The sequence below is a fragment of the Pithys albifrons genome, chromosome 3 (assembly GCF_047495875.1).
Source record: "Pithys albifrons albifrons isolate INPA30051 chromosome 3, PitAlb_v1, whole genome shotgun sequence".
Lineage (NCBI taxonomy): Eukaryota > Metazoa > Chordata > Aves > Passeriformes > Thamnophilidae > Pithys > Pithys albifrons.
This window is the reverse complement of record NC_092460.1, coordinates 71,458,625-71,483,676: the sequence shown is the minus strand read 5'-3', so window position 1 is coordinate 71,483,676 and position 25,052 is coordinate 71,458,625. Positions and strand designations below refer to the sequence as shown.

Below are 25,052 nucleotides of genomic sequence, written 5' to 3'. Positions count from 1 at the left end.
ATAACATTTTGCTTGTATCAGGATTGTTACTATAACAGATTTCACAATTGCTTACTATAGACTGCACAATTTCAGTCATTCTTGTTCCTATTACTATTTTCTTCAGGTGTTTCAAAAGATTTTCATTTCCCCAATGAGTAGCCTCATGCCCCTGCAGAGCTATCTCTCAAAGGACTTGGGGCAGAACTACAACCTGTCCTATAGGTGAAACAACCCATCCAATTCCTTTGGTTTTAGCCTTAAGGGATTCAGCTAACTGGTGGTCTCTCTAATTTTGTCTCAGTTTAAAAGAAAGCAAGATGTCTATCAAGAAAAGTGAGGAACCCTTCTGGACTGGGAAGGGGGTTTCTCACCCCAAACCCACCACAATCTTTGAAATTAAGATACTTCAATCAAAAAATGTAGAGAAAAAGGATAATAATTCTTTACTACAACAACACCCCCCCCCCCCCCCCCCCAAAACAGAACAAACAGCAACACTGTAACCAAACCTTTAAACAATCAAGTCCTATCTCTGCCCCTTTGGTGCGGTTATATTCACAAACATCAGGAGGCAATGCCACACCTTGGGAGGCAGCGAGTGTGGCAACTCCCTCACGGCTCCAGCAAGGCAAAGACAGGGGTTACTGGAACCTCACACGGGACACCATTTGCGGCAGCTGAGAAAAAATCCGAGAGCAGGCTTCTGAGGTGCAATCAGGCAAACTGTTGTACTTCTGCTTCTGGATTTAGATCCTACAGATACTGATCTGAGCTATGAGGCCAAAGAGGAGCCCTGGCACAAGGTTCACACGGGATGCGCCTGTTTTCAGTCACAAGACATGCTCTCTGCGCAGCCATACCACAGGCAGATTTCCAGCCTGACCTTTCATTACTCCCTTGCACACAAGGCCTGTTGGACCTGCTCAAGGCCGTGATACATATCTTCTTGTTTTCCTTTAATCCTCTTCTTTGATTATCCAGGCATTCCAGACATCTGGAGTGCAGCACCCTGTGGTTCCCACAAAGGGCATTTAAAACATGCACAGATTGTGTTTCTAAGAGTTTCTTTGTAATAATATGCTATTTTGACTCTAACTGAAGGTCTGTGAATTTGCATATTTAATTTAGGCATTACTTATAGACTGTGATGCACAATTTATAGTAGGCTTCTTGAATGCTTTCATCTGTCAAATTACAAAAAGAACTGTTAGAATGATGTGAGGCTTTCAAGGCCTTTCTCCATATTTAAGTATTGTATCCAGCTCATCTGACCTTGTTGTAAGTCTCCTGATGCTTCTAAAATTCATAAGAAAAAAGTGATTACATTGAGAATTTCAATTGCCATTAAAAACAATAGTTTATGTCTGGTTTGATATCTCTTCTACTAGGTAATATCCATATTCTGTGGTCAATGACCTCTCAGCCTTTTTTGGATAACCTGTTTTGTGTACAGCAGCCCACTATATGTGATGGGGCTATAGGAGTCACCCAAGTGGCCCGTGTTCTGGCAACATTGTGCAAGTGTTTGCTTACTGTATGCCTGCAGTCATATATAACACATACGAGAATGTGTAATGTATGTGAGAAAAGGTGAGAACCCTGGGGGTTTGTATGTTTTTCCTGCAGATGGAAAAGATTAAGATATGGTTGCATTTGACGACCAGTCCTTTCAAATGATATTTATCACCCTGTCTTCTTTGTGAATAAGACACCTTCTTAAGGAATGCAGACTTAATAATTTTGTGCCTTCACGGATGCTGCAAGAACAGCATACCCAAGATGCATGAAGAAAGGCATTCCAAATGTTTTCCACTTATAAAGCATCTCGAAGGGGTGTACTTGCTGTTCTCAGTCTTCCTTGGCTTCTGCTGTTGCCTTCTCCGTAGAGCATATTAAAGTGTGTCTAAGAAATGATACTGTGCTGTGCATTGATTTGTGCTAGCAAGGTCTTTTATCGTGATCAGATATTTAGATTTTAACATAAGTGGCCCAGAAAGTGGTATCAGTTTGCACTGATCCAATTGCAGGGATATGGTCTGTTAGCTCCTAGACTTGCAATATTTGGTATATAAAAATGATGACATTTCAATAGTGGATATTCAAGGACATTTTTACATGTAACTATGTCACTTGTGCATACCCTTAAATAGGTAAAACATTACATAAACAATATTTACAAGTGTCTTGAGAACAAACACTTGTAAAGTTAAAATACAATTGCCATCATTATTCAATGTGTTAGCGCTTGAGGTGAATCACCTCTTCTTGAACATTAGAAAAATCTTTCAGTAAAGGATATGAGTATATTAAAAGCTGTATTTTTTTCAGAATGGTTTTAATCCAGCACAATTAACTTTCCCTTCTTAATTGTCCTCATAGCATCTTGATGAACTTGAAGTTAGTGGTCAAAGTATAATGTGAGGTTCTAGGTTCTAAATCCTATCTGTTGCATTATTTAAGCAGATTGGAGATGCTTCTTTTAGATTTAAGTAAAATATATCTGTGAAAATACATTGTATAAATCTAGAAACAGTGACATCTCAATGAAATTCTGCAAAGCTTGTTCCTAGTGTGTTAAAAAAATAAATGGTTGTACAGCTGATAGAGTGAAAAGTCAAGTGGGTCAATTGTCTTTTTAAAGACAACTTGAAGATTTGCATTTTTGTTCATAAAATTTTTCCAAAGTCACCAATTCCAAGGTTGTTACAATTCCATTTGTTCAAAGGAAGAGATAATATGTGTAAAACAGTTCCTACTTTCAGAAGCCTTACGTAATCCTAGAGTCTTTGCCAACTGCTATTTTAGCACCTTCAGAAGAGACATGGGCTTCAAAATCAGATTCACATTGCATATCTAATTGGAATTGACCCATATGAGTTCATTCAGTCCAATGTTAGGACTCAGATCTAGCAGAGAAAGTTATTATGAAAGAATGGGAAATCTTTCAGAGCTGATCATTAGTTTTGTCACTAATTCAAGTTCTTTATAACTGCTTTAAGCAAATGTGTATCGCTTACAGTCTGTTTTCTTGTTTCCGCAGTGCATACATTATAACAGACTTCATGGGCATCAGGAATGAAAATTTTATGAAGGTAGCTGCAGTTGGGACTTGGATGGGAGATTTTGTCACAGCGTGGATGGTAAGAAACATAATTACATTTTAAAAGGAAAGGAATATTTTGATGCTTTCAAGGGAGAGAGGAGAGAACTAAATTTCTTGATGTATTCAAGTATTTCAACCCAGAAATGTAAAAAATTAAACAAACTCATAGTGTTAGGGTGTTTAATTAGCTGGCAGTCCAGAAGAGTTTCAGGGCAATATTTAATTTTTTTGTTTTGTGAGTGGGAATTTTGCCATTGTCTGCTGGTAGGACAGCATGGTTAGGTCCTTCTTCACTATGAAATAACATCATGACTTGCTCTCTGGTGAAACAGTGAGTAACAGCTGAAGATAAATAAGTCTAATGAGAAGGATAGAGAAGCAAAATTAAAGGGAAAGATAAGACAAAGAGCAATGGAGATGGGAGATAGGAAGCAAGCTAGTTACATGCTGACAGCTGAAGGTAGTCTGTTTGCTGTGAAGCTATCATACTAAGATTGTATCTAATTTAGGATTTAGAAAAATAAATTTTTCACTTGGATTATACTTGTTAAAAAGACTTTCTTCTGAAATTTGTGCAAGCCAAAGATCAGTTTATTGGAAGAGAACCAGAAAATATCAGCTAATTAGCAGCAAAGTAAAGCATGTGCATGTTTTATTTGTTCAGGAAAAGCATTTTTAAAGGAAAAAGTGATAAAAGTTGAATTTAATTTTTTTTTGTTTGTTTTAGGTAAGGTTTTTATGATTGGGGTAGGTAAGAGTTTTAGCAATTGCATTTTAACAATGTCTTCTATAGTCCACATACTTCTAACATACTGTACAATAGACAGAATGGGGGATAAAAGGGCATCAAGTGTTTTTTCATCATATTGTTCAATATATGTCAATGGTTTGTCCAAGAAAAATTTTGCTATGTGAAATGGTGGCTATGAAAACCAAGTGCAGAGCAGATAATTTGTACCTGCTTTACAGTGAGGACATTGCAAAATTGGTACATTGACCAATGTTGACAATTAACATGGATTTCTTGTGAATCAGTATTAAAATTCATGGGTAATTCTGAATACCTTTAGCTTGACCCTTTTTACCATGGGATTCCACAGCTTTATTCCACTATTGAAAAAGATATGATACATAAACTAAGCAGAATTGAGAGGTCATGTTCATCAGTTACTTAGAGCTCCAGTTATAGATTACATACAAGTTGCACTACATTAGGTAATGTGTATTTTTTTCAGTCACTCTTTTCTCATTTCCATGAAAAAAACCTCTGTTAAATGCATATTGTATAAAGCATGGAAATGGTTGATTCAAGAGGCACGAGAATCCTGACCCTTTCTGTGTACTCAAAGCCCTCTCAGGTTTTTTCAGCAGTGGAGGCACAGTTCGATTGTGCTGGAGCAGATTCCAGGGGTGGATGGAATTATCAATGAAGAATGGTGGACAGACTGGGAGAGACTACAGAGGTGGTTTGGATGGAGGAAACTGTTTAAATTAGGCTGATTCTATTAGCTTTCATGAAGAGCAGAGTACATGGTTAGAAGATCAGTGTGTTTTAGGACATTCTGTGATTGCATGGGGAGAATTAAGAGGTGTTGTGATTGGTGATTAGATCTTCAGAGCAAAAGAGAATAGAGATAATTGCTTCTGCAATGCAAATCTAGGCAAGTATATGAACCAGTGTTTAAGGGCTGCTAAGCCTACGAACATCAAAGTTCTCAGGTAGAGAGATATTAGTAACAGGGGAGATTGGAAATGTACGTTGGTGCATGGGCATGTACATTGGTGCAAATCTCCCATCCAGTCTAACTTAGGCAATCTATCTTATGCTATATGAACAGAAATGGTCATGTTATTTATATTTGACTTTGCTTGACTTTCTGCATATAAAGCCCAGCATGGAATTGATGTCAAAGTGATATGAATTATTTGTGGTATTATTATATTTTGTGATATTTCCCCATCCTATTTCAAGCCAGGAAAGAACAAACTTTTGCACATCTTCCCATTCACAGCAATGCTTATATTTTCTAATGTTGAAAAATTTTCTTTAAAGGAGCCACCCATCCATAGACTCCAAAGCAGAAGATAAAAAGTTGTAGCCCTCACTTCACTGTGTTTGAACTATACTGGAATTAAGATCTTATTCCCTATTTAATTGGAAACTTTGGTAATAAGCAGAAATAAAGCAGAACAGATGGGATTCCAATTTAAAAATGAGTAGTCAATAACTAGTAATATCACCCTAGTAGAGTGAGGAGTGGCTTATCAAATCAAGAAAGAAGGAGGTTGTTCCACTTTACCAGGAAGCTGTGAAGAACAGAGGAGGCTCTGGTAGTACTCTGCCCTCTGTGTTCAGTGCCACCCATTCCTGTAGCTATTCCCTAAGCATGCCTTACCACACATGATCAGGAATGTGTCCCTCACAAAAAACACAGCTGCAGCAGGTTGCTCATCTTTGCAGAGAGGCTTTTTCCAGAGAATCACTTCATTAGGTGATCATGCCTACACGTCCTGAAATATAACTTGTGGTGGAATGTTGCTCCTCTTGATAAAGTTTATCTCTTCTGCAAGAAGGATTTTCTGTTCTCCAAGATTTTCAGCATTAGCTGTAAAAGCTGCAGGAAATGTACTTGTCTGGCCAAATGTCTTGTTTTGTCTTATAATTCCAGAGGACAAATCTCACACCATTTTGTGTTCTGGTTTTGCCACTTGTGAAAGAAATAGATTTTTTCTTTTTTTCTTTTTTTCCATTTACATTTCTCTACTAAACGCTTTTTTTCTTCATCCTCTGGTGAAGAAAGTTTCTATATTTTCTCATTTTATGTGACTTACATGTCTCACAGGGCGGTCACAGTGTAGCCAGTAGAGGGACCTTGAGCTGGTTTATAAAGAGCACTCTAGAGAATTGAAACCTGTCCACGGGGTCCTTGATGCTATTAGCATCAATGGCTGACAGGTTTAGGCTAATGGTTACTGCCACGCAAGTACACAGCAGCTCTGCAGAGTCCTAAACCAGAAAGTCTTTCTGTCATGGTACAGCACATTAGAACTCAGGCTACACGTGTAAGAATGCAACAGTTTAACCTGGCCTGATCAAAAATCCAACCAAACTAGTATGCTCCCTCAAACTGTGACTATGCACAGAAGCCAACCAGGAGAGTAAGGACAAGCCAAGGATATGTGGTAGGGCCCTCTAATGCTCTCTCAAAATCCATGCAATTTTGTATATGTAGTAACTCTTGATGCTAGAATTGTTTTGCTCTCTGTACATCACTTTGCGTTGAACTACAAAGAATTTCATCTGCCTAGGGGTTTTATTCCATAAGCATCTTTCCTAATTCTTCAAAGTCAGCAAGCCATCATCCTTTTCACTGTGCATAAGTTAATATCATCATAAGGCTTTCTCACCTCACTGCTCACACATTTTACCAGGTTGCTTAGGAATATGATGAATAACTGCATCCTTGCACAAATCCCTGCGGAACTCTGCTAATGACCTCCCTCCATTACTAAAGCTCTCTGGCTAACCTACTTACCTTCTGTTCCCTGTCTTTTAACCAGTTATTTATCAATGGAAAAACCTTCCCTAAAGCTCTGAATGTTGAGTTTCCGTAGAAGCCTTTGATGAAGAATTTTTCAAAAGACTATTAGAAAATTCAGGTTAGCCTGTTTCAACCACATCTCCTTTATCTATGAGCTTTGTTGTCCTCATTCAGTAGTCCTGTTCTGAAATATCATCATTCCTGACATTTGCAGAACCAGGCACCTTCATAGGTAGAATTTTTGAATCATAATTTTGGACAAAGGAACATGTGTCTACCTAAGTAATTCTTTGAATCTATGCCCCCCATGGTCTTATTACTGAGAAACACCTTTTTTTTTTTTTCCTTCCCTGCTGTACAGGCAGTGAACACAATCTAATTGCTGTATTTTGGAATGGAAGTGCTCAGCTGCCCCAAGTGTATACTGATTTGTCACTTCGTTTTGACCTTATAAATGCTGGTCTAGCATTTAAAAAATTTAAGCATAATAGTTTAACATACTACACAGTGTAGGAAGAAGTAACGAAGCCCTTGCATTACACTTTAATAAACCCATCACATAATGTTATCTTCTGGTAGATACCTGGTACCTGTAGATTATGCTCGGTGTACTTTCTTCTTTACTATTTTTTGTAACAAGAATGGATATTTATTTATTGCCATTAAAACATTTTAGCAGCTTGCAATCTATTGGCAAGAGTATTGGTAAGAGCTTTATCAATATTTGGAAATACTTCCTTTTGACTGCTGCCATTGTGATAGTGAAAAACACCATTTATTTGTAGACTAGAAGAGTAAGTTAATCAATGATTTTTAAGTGCTTTCCTTTTGTCCATTAAAAGAGAATATTATTATTGTTCTCATTTTCTCTGATGTAACTATCTATGTTGACATTCTAGACTAATGGAGAATTCATTGCCACTGTGCAGAAAGTAGCTTAATTTACCTCTTTATTTTATTTACTCACATAATGTATATGTGTTGCTAGGGTGTGTTCACACAAAGTGAGCAACACTGATGCTGCAAATACTATCATGTAGCTGAAAACAGCAGACACACTCAATTATAGCAGTGAAAATAGATATAAAACAAAACACTAATGTGAATAAAAAATAAAATCTTCTTTAGTATAGGGAAGGACACCAGTATAAAATATATGCTGAAAGAAAACGTAACATCACTAAAAATAATCCTTGGATTTTGTATGTAACTTGAAACTAAAATAATAGCCACAAATGTTTGCTCTTAAATTATGTGAGTCTTTAAAAGTAATTCTTTTATCTAGGAAATTCTGTTTAACAAAGAATAAAGTATAGGTTTATTTACAAGAGGGAAGAATCCACCATTTTGATGCACATTACAAGGTAGTTTGGAGAGTCAGGAGTCTTGAATGACTGACACTTTTTTAACTTATGTCTCTGTCAAAGACTGGGCATGACAATTCAGATTATGATTGGTGTCAATCTTCTTGATTGTTTCTCTTCCATTGACATATCAAACGACAGTATAAAACTGTAACTGAATTTGAAGCAGCATCTAAAGTACCATACAGTTAACAACTCTGCTGGACTTCACTAGTGGGAAGTGAAATTTAACTATAAAACATGAACTGGAAGGACAAAAGTGGATGACACGTTACTAAAATCACTTGCCATGAGTGCATAAGGATGTGACTAATAACATTATTAATGGCAACATGTTTCTTTCCATTCAGAGAAGAATGAACAGTGTTAGTTGCCCTTTTTGTTCATCTCTGTTCCTTATTTTGTTTTTCATTCCTCTTGTTATGGGCCGGTCCAGTTGCAGAGACATTCTGTAACTAGCGGTTTTGTCTCCAGGAGATAACCCATAAATAAATTCATCATCACAATCACAGTTCAAATATATCCAGTCATATAAGACCTAATTTTGTATTTTCAATTTTGTAGAGTATGAATGTGCTCACATCCTGCTCTGCTTCATGACTGCCACTTAGTTATATAAGGTAGAATGTGCCTGGTGTCATCTGAGTTCATCCAATCATCCCATCAAGTCAGATTGCACTATTATTTATTCATTGATTGATGGTGTTGCCATCTGTTCATATGCTCTAGATTATAATTATCTGCCTTTGCAAGCTTGATCTTTTTTTGTATTCCCCTGTTACCTTGTCATTTCAATTCAGACCAGGCATTGCCAGAGGTGTTACTTCATCCCTGTCCATTTCCCAGTCACTGAGTTCCTTCAACTCATTGTCACATCAGGTATCTTGGTTGACAACCATTGTCTAGGCTTTAAAACATGCATTTAGTATATCTAGCAGTAAAAGCCTCAGGATTTTCTTTTGAAAAAGGCCACAGCCAGCTCTGTCTCAGAGCTCAAGAGTAAGAAATGGAAACCCTAAAGTTGAGCCCCAAAATATATCCTACTGTTATCCAAAGCAGCCACCGACATCTTTCAAAGACAAAAGCAGTTCTGGGGAGTTTCTTAAAATAAGTAGGAAGTTTTCTCCATTATTTTTTTTTAATTTCAAGGCTTATGAACTCCTACATATATTTTTGTGACCTTGTACACACATTTCTATGCTGCCTAGATCCCTATCTAAAAATGCATGAAAGATCATATGAAATAGTAATGGGAGGTATGCTGTTCTCCAGATGTTGTAGACAAAAGATATAGCTTCATCTTTTTCAAAAGACAAGTTGTAAAGTAGAGGATATGTTTTTCTGCAACTCAGGTCTTGTCCAAAGGATTTGTATTGTAGCTTCAACTAGCCATACAGCTATAAATGAGACTCAAGGTCCTTTATTTTTGCTTCCTCTTTATCATACACTCCTTTGCTGTTTTTCATGTAGAACTGTATTTGCTTCTTAATGATATTTGTGTGGCAGATTTTCATGTATCCTGGTTACATGTATTTAGAAACTGAAATCAGAGTACCATATAAATTAAAGGAACTATGCAGCAATTCTGCATTCTGACATGATGTACTCCTTAAAACTGGTGTGAATGAGTAGGTGTCAGAAGTGCTACAGAAGTGGGACTCTAGGAATAACATGTTCTTACTGAAGATCTTTGAGTACAGATGGCAAATGTGTAAACTGTTGGAGTCTCTAAGATGGACACTTCCTCTCTGAAACAGTGTGGTTCTGCATGAGATCGCAAGCACAAACCTTTTTCACTGACTAGTGGAAGAAAAGAATTTTCTTGCTGAAAATGAAATTCACAGATTCACAGAATATGCTGAGTTGGAAGGCACCCACAAGGATCATCAAGTCCAACGCCTGCCCCAGCACAGGACCATTGCCAAGAATCACACCATGTCCAAAAGCTTCTTGATCTGTCAGGCTTGGTGCTATGACCGCTTCCCTGCAGACCCTGTTCTAGTGCGCAGCCTCCCTCTGGGTGAAGAACCTTTTTCTAATGTCCAACCTAAACCTCCCCTGACACCACTTCAGGGTGAAATAAGACCTTCTGTATCCACAGAGAGATTAGCAGCAGATGGCAGTGGTACACAGCAATGCATTTATTTAATTCTGAATTCCTTCAGAATCTGTGGGATTAACTGTTAGACGCTCTGCAAAGGGAAAGAAGGAAAAACGAATGTTCTATTATGAATTAACATATCCCAGCCCTCTTACCTAACAAAATGTTGTACCTAATCCATTCTTCTCTACGAAGGAGAGTGTGATTGAAACTGGTAAACTAAGGAAGATACTATAGCTAATTTTAAATTGCATTATTTAGAGGGGTGGATGTTCAGCTGTTTTGTAGAGAAAATGTATTTAGAATGTGGCCAGAAAGTAATGTTTAAACACTCAAGTTACCAGAATATGATTCATTTTGTGTTAAATTATGCCTAAAAATGAAAGAAGATTATTCTCACAACAGCTACAGTACCTAAAAAGTTGTATTCCCTGTTACCAGAGGTCAAATCAACCCATCATATATTGGGAGAGCAATTAAGCAAATGCTTGTGTAAATACAGTGCAGAATTAATTTTCTGTGCAGTGCTGCATTCTATGTGAATTTATTGCAATACAGTGTGAGAAGTCTTCTCTTTAACAACCCTGCCATGAACCCTGAATTGCTGTGATTGAGGATTCCTGAATTGTAAGTGAAATCACTAACTCTACCTTGCATGTGTGAAAGATAACTAAAGCTGAGACTAAACTGAAGAAATCCTAATGTGGGAACTGATATGCACACAAGCAACCCCAGTAACAAGGCTACAGCCAAGGTGTTAAGGAAGGGTTTATTTTTGTAGTCTGAGACCCTAATACACTGCAACACATCACTGAATGCTATACAGCAGGTGGAAAAAGCAAAGCAGGACACCCCTTTAGGTGCTTTTGTAAGAACACCTTTCACATGCACATGACCTTGTCAAGGCTGTATTCTCCTCTGTTTTATGGCCTGCCTGACTCCCAGCAATGGCCCCTAGCCATGTCTGTGAGAATCTTCTCTGTCCTTGAATCAGGGGAGTTACTTCTCTGCAGACAAACAGAGAGAACATACACAGCCCCATTCATGGGAAAGAGCTGCATTTTTCCCAGCCGCAGACACTTCCCTGAGCTAATATTCCAATATTTTCCTCCTTGCCAATATCTTCCATTTTTCTTCTCCTACACTTAGGAACTGTCAAACTTACACTTATGATACTGTAGCCAGAAGGTAATTTTTTCAGTATCTGTACTTGTGGCTGTACTCAAGAAACATTGAAAATTCAGTATATTCAAACACAGTTTCTATGGAAAAAATTCAGATATGTCAGTTTCCAAAAGCTCTTTTGTTGCCAAAACCCAAGTCTAACTTTAGTGCAATTCTGCTGACTGTATCAGACTTAAAATACACAATTGTTTCTTAAAAACTGAGATATTACAATAAAAAATTTTTATGGATTTGAATTGAAATTCCTTACAAAACTTAATAGAGGACACTGTAAGATGAGTCTACTATCTTCTGGGTCTCTTTTTATTGTTCTTTCACATTACTTGAAGTAGGAACTTGAAGTACTTTTTTAATGGATAGAAAGATCGTCAAGTTTCACTTAAACTTTTGTAAGTACTTTAAAACCTACATTAAAAAGCTATTTTTGTAATTTCTTACAGTACTATACTTCTCCAAATCACAAAAGAAATCACTACCTCCTACACTTGCAGTAATAAAAAAGGTTTTGCATTTTGCAGACACTAGGGATTGATCTTTATAGCAACTCTTGGAGATAGGTATGCTAATATGCCGCTGTTTTACAATAGAGAACAGAAAAAAAGGAAAAGGGAAGAGAAAAAATGGAATTGGTGATGGAGCTAAGAGCCTGCTCTCAGCTTTATATTCATTCCATCCCTGTTCTCAAATCTTTAAGGAAAATTGTTTTCCCTATCCCCACTTATGGCAGCATTCTGTTGTATCTAAAAGGTACCTGTCTCGGCAAAGTAACAGAATAATTTCTTTCATGGAAAATCGAAATGGCATGTATATGCACTGGTGATGCTTCCAAGTCATGAATGCCCTGGACTTTGCTTTCCTATCTCCTGGCTTCAGCTGTGTATGAACTACAGAGTACGTCTTTTTTTTTTTTAATGACGTTTTTTTCTGTGCTCATTTCTAAGCCAGTCTTCTCTTCTGCTTTGCATTCCTTTTATGATTGTGTAACTCTACCAAAGGGATGGGGCTTATACTAATGTATTGTTGCAGACAATCAAAGCGCATATTCCATTTCTCTTAACTTGAAATTAGTTGGTCTGCTTAAATTTTTGGCTCATTATATGATGGCGCAAAATTAGTTCTATCACTCAACACTCCAATTTTATAGTAAAGAAACAACCCGAGTAGAGTTTTTAGACAACATAATCTCCTCCATAATGGACAGAGTCCTCTGAGAAGGAGTGTCAGAATAAATAAAAATCATGTATGTTTACATTAGCGTATCACTGGCAGACTTATTTCTCAAGAACTTTTTATATCTCATAGATCTCCAGAATATCCATGGCTGATGAGGAACAGTCTTTATTCTGTATGGCTTTACACTACCTAACAATAAAGTCCTAAATTATCCATTTGCTGCATGGTCTTCACTATAGGAGAAATGGGAAGTGGGGATATTTGAATTTTGCATAGGTTAGTACTTGACCCAGAGAATGAAGGTATGGTTTCTGGGACCAGGTGGTGGTTTGGTCACAGAATTGGTAAGATTTACATTTAGAAAGGTACAGATTTTGATATTTTCATCTGAGCTGATTTTCTGGGCTTTCTTAGCCATCAACAGAGAGTAAAAGGTCTACTACGTCATTGGAGCGTAGCTGACATCTGAAATGAATCACTTTATAAAACCACTTCTCTCCACTGGTAATAAAGGAATTATAGTGTGACTCAGATTTAGATATTAACATTTCAAGGTATTAAAGTTTTGTGTCTGGATACAGGGAGTATAGAAATGCCAGAACCTGTCCCACAAACTAGCAGAGTTAAAACATGACATGGTTTACTGATAAACATTCCTTGGGAACTAAGGAAGGTAAAGGAATACTTCCAGAGTATCAAGGCTTTCCTGATGAAACAATGAAAGAACATCATAAGAATTCTGAGGCTCATGTCGTGATAAATTAAATTCAACCACAACACAAATAAAACAGGAAGAATACACATACAACAGCAATGTTAAATCAAGGATTGTATTTATGGTAATGAGAACAAGTATAGCAGTATTTCCTCTGGAACTTTAAATTTTGCATTGAAGTTAGCAGAACTGTTAAGAAGAAATGTTATTTAAGCTATCTAAATTTCAAGACTCATTTCAAAGAAGGTTGCTGGGCATTAATAAAAAAAACATTTGTGCATGTGTATTTGTGTGTGTGCATGTACATTCAGCACTGCTCCTGAGAGGCAGCCTTTCTGAGTTCTTTCATTATTGGCACAAAACAAGCTTAATTTTTAAAAGGCAATTGAAGGCAAACTTTTATTTCTAAGCTGTTCTGTGGCTACAGGAAGCTTTGACTCATTGGTTTCCCCTGAATTTCCTGTCCTGGGGTGATTTGCAGGCATTTTCATACTGGCATTACTAAAGCCAGTCTGGGCCTATATCATCTACAATGTTAATTTATGCTTTGCTAACCTACTGTTTTTAATGATTTAACATCTTTCCAAGGTTATCTTATGCTATTTAGTAGAAGAAGGACTATTAAATGGCTTGAGGTAGCATGAAAGGCCTGAATCAGCCACATGAGGCTCAAAGCTAGATACTTGGGAATGATTTCAGAACAGAGGCCAGCACTGGTTGACTATTCCTCTGTGGGGATGTATCTCTGGCTTCTTCTCAGGTCAGGTGTACACCTTTCTCCTTTGGAAAGGCATAGAGATGTTGTGAGAGACCCCAGCAAAGCAGGACTCTGAGCCAAGTTAGTATGGGATAAGATAAAAAGTGAAAGTCCTTTAATAACAGGCCTAGTGCCTACAGGAATACATGATGACATGCACATGCACCTCCTAAGCTCTAGTTTCTATGGCTTTTATAATATGATCCATCCAATTATTACTTTATACATCTCTCGGTCCAGCCCCGGTCCTACCCCTGTTCCATCCCCTAGGAATTGAGTCTGGGGTCGTTGAGACCTCCTCTTCATCATTCCTCCTCTTCTTCGGGCTTTTGGAGTTTTTCCAGTGTTCTGACTTCTGGGTCACTCTGCCCTGTGTTTGTGTTTTGTTCTGCAGGCCTTTCTGATAGTCTTCAGCTCTTTACCTTGAAGAGTCTAAACAAGGCTAAATAAAAGAATTTGAGCTACTGATATGTGCTAGTGGTTAGGATACATAAACATTGAACTTAAGCTGCTAGAAATATTAACACACTACGTTTGCTACAGCTACCATGTTCCTAAAATCTATAAAATGTTAAAATCAAAAATCAAAAATCCTTCCTGCATCAGGACCATCCCCAAGAGTGACACTATGTGCCTGAAGAGTCCAAACACTTTTTGGACTCTGTCAGGCTTGGTGTAGTGACCAGTTCTCTGGGGAGCCTATTCCAGTTCCCAACCACACTCCAAGTGAAGAACCTTTTTCTACTATCCAACCTAAACCTACTCTGACACAACTTTAGGCCATTCCCTCGGGTTGTGTCACTGTTCATCACAGAGTAGAGATCAATGTCTGCCCCTCCTCTTCCCATCACAAGAAAATTGTAACTGTAATGAGGTCTCCCCTCAGTCTCCTCTTCTCCAGGCTGAACAGACCAAGTGACTTCAGCTGCTAACCTACCTTCCCCTCAAGGCCCTTCACCATCTTCATTGCCCTTCTTTGGATGATCTCTCAGAGCTCAAAAACTTTCTTATATTGTGGTGCCCAAAACTGCACACAATATTCAAGGTGAGGCCTCACCAGCGCAGTGTACAGCAGGAAGGAAGGTACTGAGAAGTTAGATGTAAAGAGGGATTTGTATTTAAAGCTCTGAAATCTAGCCATTGAATGATGCTGTCCTTACCCGTTACTTCTGAAATTAGCATTTTGCTCTTAGGTTGCCTTCTGTTTTTTAATTCTGTCATTCATTTCAAACTGTAGCTGCAAAAAAGATCATATTTTTCTATTCTTATGTCTGTGTGTTGGTATTCTGGGATATTCCTAGTGGTTCCCAAGTATCTTTTATTTCTAGCTCTGCCTGTGCCTCTTCCTGTCATCCTTTCTGTGCACCACACAATGATGTCTTAAACTCCTCATATTTCCTTTGTCTTAGTCATTTGTTCACTCTGAGCCCCTTGCCCAGTATTTTTATACTGAACAGCCTCTCAGTACACATGAAACATCAGTTCTTTCACATGGGTTTAAAATTTTGCCCACTTAATTAATGATGACTTCATCTATCCATCTATTGTACATCTGTCTTCTATGTTTAATTTTTGACATCTTTATGCTGTAGAAAAGGCACTGACTGTTGTTTGTATGGGTTTTTTGCAAGCTATACACTTTTAAGGACATGCTGTAATAATAAACATCAGTGCTGATTGAATTTTTTAGCATTAGCACAATTTCTTCACTTTCCTCCTGTATCATGGGCAATGGAGTAAGTCGTGCACACCCACCATGCATGCTGTTTACTCATTGCAATGATGTGGTTTGTTTGATGCTTACTGTGCAGCACTGATGCATATTTTCTGATATCTACATGCCCAGGAGAGACCCCTCTGTCAAATGTGTCAATATTATGTAAAAGGTTGAATAGCTTTTATTGAGGTTTTAATCAAAGTGACTCACCATACTGTACAAAAGAAACTGAATTTAGGAGATTGACAGGAATACAGCAGGGGCATGACCACAGCAATGCACTAACCAATTCTAATGGCTATAATTTCATAACACTGTTAAAGGAAGTTACAGAAGACACAGTGGGCTGAACTAACACTAGCTCTGCCTGTTATCTTGTACAGACTTGCATGAGGTGGGACTTGGTGAGTGTGGTGCTTTCTATGCCTTTACACCTGCTCTTAGTAATGATGCATGGATGCCGACTGAAATACATTGACTGTGACATTATAATGTAGGGACAACTTTTCAGAGAAAACTCAAATTGGCATTAGGTATTGTGATTCATTAAGTAAAGTTTATTGCTAACAACATAATGCATTTCAGAATTAAGTGTACAATTGCATCAAATGATCAGTACATTTTTGGAAGAGGAGCAGATTGAATCACTTGTATTTAAATAAACAAAAACTCTAAAACATGATAGTAGCGCACAAAAAAATGTACTCTCTTCACTGCATTAGCTTGTGTACAATTCATTAATGAATATGTTACCAGGCAGAAAAACAACGTGCTGCCTTCCATAAGCACTCAGTGTGCCATCCACATGGCTGTAGTGTGTGAACTTCTGTGCAAAGTATCCTAACTGTCAGCATTACATAATTACAAAATGACAGAATCAACTAGGCTGGAAAAGATCTGTGAGACCTCAATATAGTATGGATAAAGTCAGAAAGAACATTTTAGTCCTGATGAAGTTAGAGCTTAGATATTTCTAAAAGAAAAGGCTGATTCAACATGCATGCTTGTAGTAATATAACTGCATCCTATCAAAACTGTTTTAACAACCTGAGAATGCTCATCCCACAACCAATGCAGCAGTATTTATGTAAAAGGTAGTGTATAGACCAAGCCTACACACCAAGGAGTGAGTAGGAGCCCTTTAAAAGTTTAAAGAGGGCTCCCACTCCTTCTAGGCTGTAGCACTACTAACTGCTGCTCTAGTTTCAGTTCACTTATGAATGCTGAATCCAGCCCCCACCATCATTTCACTAAGGTCACTTGAAAGAAAAATTGAATTATTCATTGTGTTTTTAAAAGTTTCTGAGTGTCAAATTTTGAAGGGTTCATGGTCTATTCTCTTTAAAATACAGAATGACTTCAGAGAGCAGTGTTGATTTTGCTCTTGGGATCCGCTGCTGTCCATAAAGCATTCAGGCAGTGCTCTTGTAGTTTATGATGTCAGAAATGTAATCCTTTGTGTGAATCATATACTTTTGTATTCAAGCCAGGTCATCTTATTACCCTAAGGTTTATAGTCACTCTTGTTGCTTCTACCAGCTGGCACATTTTTGAAGTCCATGCAGCACTTTTCCTCAGTAACACACATATCTCAGGTAAGGATGAAGTCCCATGACTTAAGTGTGACATCATGATAGTATGAAAAGAGTGTTAGAATTTCAGGCTCATCTCTTCTGATCCCAATAAATGTTTATGACAGCCTGTGCAATTTTTCTTGCATGTGCTAACCAGTCTTGTTAAAGTGAGTAAATTTTTTCTGAGACTGATTGTTCCTGTCCTTTTACAGAAATACTCAAGAGGGAAATTTTCTATCCATCTCAAACACTGTACTCTTTAAAACAGAGCTTTTAAGAAGACTGCTTAGAATTTTCTATCACTGTTGACTAGTTCCCCAATGTAAAAGTAAAAGCACTTTACAGGAGAAGTGTCTTCACTGGCTGTAAAGACCGTTGTCTTTCTAGGGAAAGAACTTAAATTGTAATTACCAACAATTCAGAGAACAGGGAAGAATGACTTGAAGTTCAGTCTTCAGGGATTTTCATTGGCCTCAATATAAGGCACATTTGAGACAGAGTAGATAGGCAGTCTTTTCGGCTTTTTTTTTCTAGTCTAGAAACCACAAAAGAGAAATTATGGTAGTAAATTACCCCTCTCACTATTTTGTATTTACATCTGACAGTGATTATACACTGAAGGCTGGTATCCAATCCATCCATTTTGCAGGGTTCAGTTGGGTGGGAACGAAACTTATAGGGGAAGGCAAGATAGAGGACTGAGGATTTCAGCTGGTGAGATTTAGTCATTTCCCTCTTCTGAGTGGTAGCACTCTCACCAAGATTTAGCTTCTGTATAGTTAGGTCTTCTGCATTGCTGAGCTTCCTCCCCTGGCTGACAGTTTCATTGTTCCAAGGGAACACAGCTGTCAGAGAAGGTCATCCCTGCAGAGTGGATGGCAGTCTCTCAAGTACTTAAGGCCAGCCTCACAGAGAATTTTGAGGAACATGGCAATGACCTCCACCTGGACTCTGAAGTCATGGGGGAGTTTGCACAGAGATCAGCATGCCAGAATGATGTGTTCACAGTGGCTTGTGTTGCTAAGCAGACTAGTGGCTGCATTTTGTAGCTGTGGGAGGTTTTTTCACAATTTATATTTTTCATTCTTGGATACAATGAGATGCAGTAATCAGTCTGGAGATGTGTGGATCCCTGCTGCCAAGTCTCTGTCTCATAGATTCTGAAGAGAATGATATTTTTCAGTACTTCATTCAAAAATAAGTTGATGTTCAGTAAGGTGACATTGTCTTCATTTCTTTGTGGTCTTCATTGTGGGTGAAGATGAAGAAGTAGTTGTTTGATTTGATTTAGGAGTGGTTCTTGCACCATGTGTGTACCATACATCCTCAGGATACACAGTCTCCATGGGTATAGACTGAGGTTTATGTGTTCCCCAGTTTGCTTGTAGGATGGCAATTGTTGACTGGATGATTAGGAATTTCCTGTTAAGAACTGTGGTTCAAATGCTCTCTGTATTCAGAGATGCGTAACTAAAGAACAACAGCCTCTGTAATCTCATTGTTTTCTGTTCTTCTCCAGAGTTTCCTTTAGCTTTTAATTTGCTTGCCAATAACAAATAAAAAGTATTTCCATTGAAGTATTTGGTGCTTTAAGAAAAAAGTGTGTGTATTCTTTTTCTAAATGTAAAGAGAGGAGACTCACAAGCATGTCTGACTAACTATTCTGTGCAAACAGTGTTCATGTCATACTTTTGAAATATTTTTACATAGAGCAGTTAACAAGACCTTGAAGGATTATTCAAAACTGTGTTTCTGCAGAGTATATATTGCCACACACAGACACTGAATAAAAGGAAGAAAATGCACTACTGTCACCTCTGGCATTACTGTAGGATTTTATGGATGTTCCTACACTGACTTCTGTTGGTAGCAACAAGCAAATCACTTATTTTCAAGTATTTGTTCACCTTACTGACTTTCATAGGCAGCCTAGCAATGCTTCATTTATCATAAATGTTAAAAACAAGGAGAAAAAACTCTTGGTGAAGAATGCTGAGCAGAAAGGATGTGGAAATTGAAAGTAAGGAATCTCCTGGTGTTATGTTCAGCAAGCCAACTTGCTAACTCAAGCACTTTAGCACCTATGTGCAAAGTGTCAACACATTTGTGTTTCTCTCTAGACAGTGGAGAGAGACTGCAACTGTCTCCGTTCAGATGGCAGTTCAGTCTGTCCAAGAGCTGACTGTCCTCTGACAGTGGCTACGTCGGTTATCGAGTCATCAAACACAGCAATTAAATTCTAAAATTTTCTGAGAGAAAAGAAGGCTCTTGTATGCACTATTGGTAGAAAGAAAACACCAAGGGGAAATCATCTTTGACCAGTCTTATCAGATATCATACCTTCTATGGTGAACTGAGTGGCTGGGTAGATGAGGGAAGAGCAGTGGATGTAAATGCATGTACTGAAGAGAAACATTACTCTTTTTTACATCGTCTATTCCTTGTGCTTATATTGGTTGTAATTAAATTATTTAAGAGCTTAAATCTCCTTTATGCTGTACAGATGTTGCTGTTTTATTAGGACATCTCCATGTGTAGGTAGAATTCAGGAATGCTCAGTGTTCACATGCTGATTTTCTACATTAGTGAGATCCAACTTAAAAAAAAATCCTTCATCTGTGATCCAAATAGTTCTTTCATCCTTTCTACTGAGAAGCAACAATGTTGTCATCCCTCTCAGAACTATAATCTATTTTGTTATACCAGGGCAGTTCTAGTTTAGTAATTTGCCTTGAGGTGACTAAGGAAAACCCTGATTGTTTGATTGTAAATACATGCCTGTTCTGGTAGTAGGTGTCTGCCTTCCTCCCTCCTTCCCTCCTGTCTTCCAGAGCTAGTAGAAGGAATCACACTGGCTACTTATCCCTTCATCAGTAGCAACATAGCTCCAAGCGAGTCCCATAATACTCCCATAGGCTACTGAGAAGTGATGCAAAACAGAGGGGAGTGCTCTGATTCCACAGAGGCCATCAGACTGGATCCGTGATTAATTATTTCTGTAAGATGAAGGAAAGCCTGTTGTTCTGACTCTGCAAGGAGGTTGTCTAGAGCAAGTCTGTTAGGTCCCTGGTGGTACAGAACAATACCAAGCATCTTTATTTCTGTGTTCTCTAAGTCCAGTTTTAGGTTTTTATTTTAACATAAATGGAAACTTAGAAGGAAGTCCAAGATTTGGTTTGTGATGAATGTATTTGTTGTACGTACAATTTTGCTAGACTTATGGATCTGTGGTTAACCTTCTCATAAAATGTATTTCTATATGAGGTCTACCAGAGGTTATCTGTGTGGGTCTTGAAATAGATAAATGCATAACATTTTGAGTGTGTTAAAATGTCTAGAAAAACTGTTATTCTGTCAAGGAAGTTTCTAGGGCAGTTTCCAGACTTAATTTAGTCCAAGAATGTAATAGCATGTGTGAAAAAAATTTATTAAAAAAACCCAACACTAGAATAAAAATGTTATGTTTATCTGTTAGAAATTATTAATATTTATTTATAAAATGTTGAGATGCACTGTTTATTAGTACAGGAAAAACAGAGAGCTGGTAGAGTCTTTTTTCATCATTCAGTAGAGACACAATAAAGGTAAAATGAAGTCCGAGATGTGAAGCAAAACTTTATTTTAATACTACTAATAATTGCTGCCTGTAACTAAAAGGTGTTGGAAGCAATGCAGGTAGCAGTTGCACTTTAATCTGGTAATATATTGTAAGTATATTCTGAAAAACAGGAACATGGGAATAAGAAAACCTAACCAGAAAACAGCCATGTGTATTGAATGAGAGTTCCCAAAGCCACATCATCACATTTTGGTATCATGTTACATTTCTGCTGTGTTCTCTTGCCTTGTCTAGAAATGTAAAGCTTTGAGACAATTAATTGCAACCACTGAGGAATTCAGTAATAAGCCCAGAAGAATAATAAACTTGTGTTTAAGTCAATTGCTTAAAGGAAACAGCTGTGCAAGAACAATGAGTTTTGAAACAGGGTGTATCTTGACAGAAGCTCAAATCCTGTATATTTAAGCCTTATTCCTTTGTCAACATAAATCAAGATAAAGCCTTGTGGGATTAAGTAAACATAGCTTGTAGACACATGACAAGTCTAGACAAATTATATATTGGTAGTCTTTTCAACTAGAAAAGAATAATTTTTTAAGGAGGGTGACTTTATTGCATTTAGTTTCAAGCAGCGTAGCATTAGTACTTTCAAATAATTTTAACCAGAGATTGTTACAATTTTCTGCTTCTCAAGCTTTATAAATGCAGATGGTAAGGAAATCACATTTCAAATATTTCTAAATAGAACCCTTAATTAATATTTAGAAACTGTTTTGCAGTTGGTATAATTTCTAAAACTGTTTATCTAAATTTTTAAACTGTGTTCTATGGTAAGAATTGAAAAAAATTCTTAATTTTGTTTAGCTAATGCAGATTTTTTTGTCATTTTAAGTTCTGTATTTCATATGAACTTTCCAGCAACTTTATAAAGTACCTGTTTCTAAATTAAGCATATGATCCCCATCAATGCTAATTGTGCTTATATGCATTACATATTGTTCATGAGGAACAAGTGACAGACACCAAGAGTGTCAGATCTGTAATTTATATCAAACAATTCTAGTGGAAATGTAATAAACTGTGACAGGAAAGTCTGGCTGCCTTGTGAAGGACAAGAATGCAGAAAGAACTATAAAGTCTTTAGGCTGAACTCTTCTCTTTTAGATGGATATAATGGTCATTCTTGCCATACATTCACACTGATGGGCTTGCCCTAAAGTTTACAGCTGTGTAGTGGAAAGTAGAATTTAGCCCTTTCATCCTTTTTCATAGAAACTTTTTGGCAGGATGCAAATCCTGAGTCAGAATTGCTGTTAACCTTAAAAATGAGTGGAAGGTATTTTGTGATTCCATGAGAATCCTAAATGCCTCCATTTTTTTTTTGGCAAACCCATTTCTATTGCCATGTGTAGAACATCTGGGGTTTTTCTTCCACATCAAACATCACAAGGTTAACTTTGCAAAGGGCAGTTCCACAGAAATATATACTACTTTGCATTTATATGCAGCATCCTAGATTTTTCTGGGAAGTTTCTCACACCAGTTTACCTTCCAGTAGGTGTCTGGATGGTCCCAAGCCATAATCTTCTTGGACTAGAGATCTGGGCCAAGAAGTATTGTTATATTAGAAAATTATTTAAAATGCAAGTAATTGTAGAATGTTTTTCACAGAGAAGACAAATAGCATGTGTCTGCAAAGGCAACTCTAGAAAAAATAAAGCATGTTCAAAATATGCCCATAATTTGGTATTTACTGTGATGAAAAATCAATGAAATCTCCAGTATAGCAAACTGTCTGAGTGGCCTTCTTTAACTTTTCTGTGTGGTTGGTACGGCTTGTCTGGTTATTTTTTGTACCCTTCAGAAGCTATAAAGCAGCATGTCCTTATTACTATGATGATATGGGGGTCAGACAGAAGTGTGGAAATGATGACGTTCATGGCCATGCAGAACTTTCTTAAGTGGTCTCTTCAGTGTTTTGCTACCATCCATCAGTTTCAGGTATTACAACCACACACAGGAGGCAGCAAAATGGCTCATGTAAACCCTCTCCATCAGCTTCAGTGCAAAGTCACAGGGTTTAAAATGCAGCCAAACCTTTATTATTTTAATGTCAGAAAGGTAACCACAGATTTTAAAGTCTTCAGTTTTATTCATAAGGAGAAAAGGTCAAAAACCAATGTAAGCCATAGGAATCTGCTGCTAGTCATGTTCTGACTGGCAACTGAATCCATTTTTAATCATCGTGCCATAATATTTTTGTTGGGTTTCTAATTTAGGGTGCAGTTAATGATAAAAGTGTATTCGGAAACCACAGCAATTACTTTCAAGATGCAATTTTGTTGTTATCACTATTAAAAGAATAAAATGTTATAAGTTACCTATAAAACTTCTAAAAAACTGCTAAAGTAATTATGATTAATCAATTTTCTCTGAAGGGTAACACATTTGTACAATGTTTGCTAATAAAAATACCACAAAAATTAAAAAGCCAGAAACTTCTTGGATCAGAAAAATATAAAGACTAGAATGTGAAAGAAGGCACACTCAGATTAATCCAATAGTCAGGTGACAGTTACAAAAACAAGAATGAGCAGAGGCAAAATGTATTTTAGCTCTATTTCAGTATCTTCCTACAACAGAATGAGTACTGTGAAATAATTTATTTAGAGCAACCATATGTATGCTGTCTGTGCTGATTAGGCATTCTGCTACAAAATTTGTATAGATGTGTACATACCATATATTTAGGATGTCATAAAAGAGTTTAGGCACAGAAATGCCTTTTATAAATAGCACCCTTCAGAAATATCTTTCTCTGTGGTCAAATGAGGACTTTTGTGATGATACAGCTAATGTAGATATGCCTTGTTTTGCTTGTGTATGCACTTAAACCTGATATTAATTCTTTCATTTGAAGTAGTTCATTCTTTTCTGTAGTGCTTCTGCAGCAGCATAACATCTTCAACTCTGGTTCATTCTCCTTTCTAGAAGCACTTTCTCACTGCCCATTTTTGTTTCCTAGACTTCTGAATTTATTTTGTAACTAATAATTGCAGTGGAGTTGTGACAGTGTAGAGACAATGCAGATTGCCAGAAATTTGAAATATGCTGAGCTTTCTCATTGACTCCCAAAGAATGTTTTTAGATAATTTTCTTTAACCAGAACTCATTGGAGAAAAACCCACAGAGGACAAAATCAACCTCTGAGCTTGTACAAAAAAAGTCTTATGCTTTTTAGATAATTGTTTATTTATTAGGTAACATTCTTTCATTATAGGAATGGGAAGATACACAGTGAGACCAGTTTTAGGATGGCATCCTATCAGGAGGCAGGTGGATAGGAGGAGGGTCATTCAGTAAGAGTGTGGTAGTAATCCAGTGCAATACACTTCACTGCCTGAGACTGGGGCAAGAGCTTGAACCTGGGATAGTTGACTGCATTTGACTTTACAGTCTGTAAACTGCTGCTCATAAAAAATTCTTTGTGGAACTGGGACCTAAGTTAATTTTTCAGGGTGTTAGTTTCTGCCAGTCAGATCTTAAGAGCACTCTGTTTAGGCCAGAGAGGCATATGCATATGAAATATTTAATCCTACGTTTATGCATCAGATACACGCATAAACAAAAGGGAAAAACAGGAAATTCAAAAGCACCTGTCCTTTATGTATAAATTTGCATTTGCATGTGTGGTAACTAAAGCTGACTATCACCTTTTAGTAATTCACCAATAAAAATAAACTAGTCATTAATGAAAAAAAATAATTTACTCCATCAAGCAATTTATTTTTCCAAAAGCCTACATCCCCCCTTTTTCTACTTGTAAGAGAGCTTAATATAAGTATCTGACAGAGGCAGTATGCTTATATATTTATATATAATATAAGTATATGGCACAGGAAATCAAACACTCATTTGCTGGTTTTGTGCTACATTAGTTGTTACAATGAAACAGCAAATAGGCATTTTTCTGATTATTTTCATCAATTGTATGCACCAGATTAAAAGTAACTGCTCTAAATGTGTTCTCTTTACTGTCATTGGTAATTGCCAGGGTTTTTTGGGGGTGGCGTTGAGGGGTTTTTTTGGTAATTGTTTCAGAAATGAAAAAAAAATTACAAAAAATGCCTGAATTATTGCTTTCTAATACTGACTTTGAGTGTTCTGCTGTTGTTAAAGAAATGAGATGAAACAGTGGGATTCTGCAGTCAGTCCTTCCATTTCCTGATCCCTGACTTGTCTGCAAATTCTGTGTATAAAATGTTTACAGGATTGTTCCA

The 25,052-nt window shown here is 37.2% G+C and overlaps 1 protein-coding gene across 1 annotated transcript in view; it reads left to right on the top strand.

Moving 5' to 3' along the window:
* Positions 1-25,052, top strand: part of TMEM117 (transmembrane protein 117) — a 213,999-nt gene that overhangs the window by 84,486 nt on the left and 104,461 nt on the right. The window contains exon 4 of the mRNA XM_071549985.1: positions 3,023-3,122. Coding sequence (XP_071406086.1) covers positions 3,023-3,122 — 100 coding nt within the window. The remainder of the gene's footprint in view (positions 1-3,022; positions 3,123-25,052) is intronic.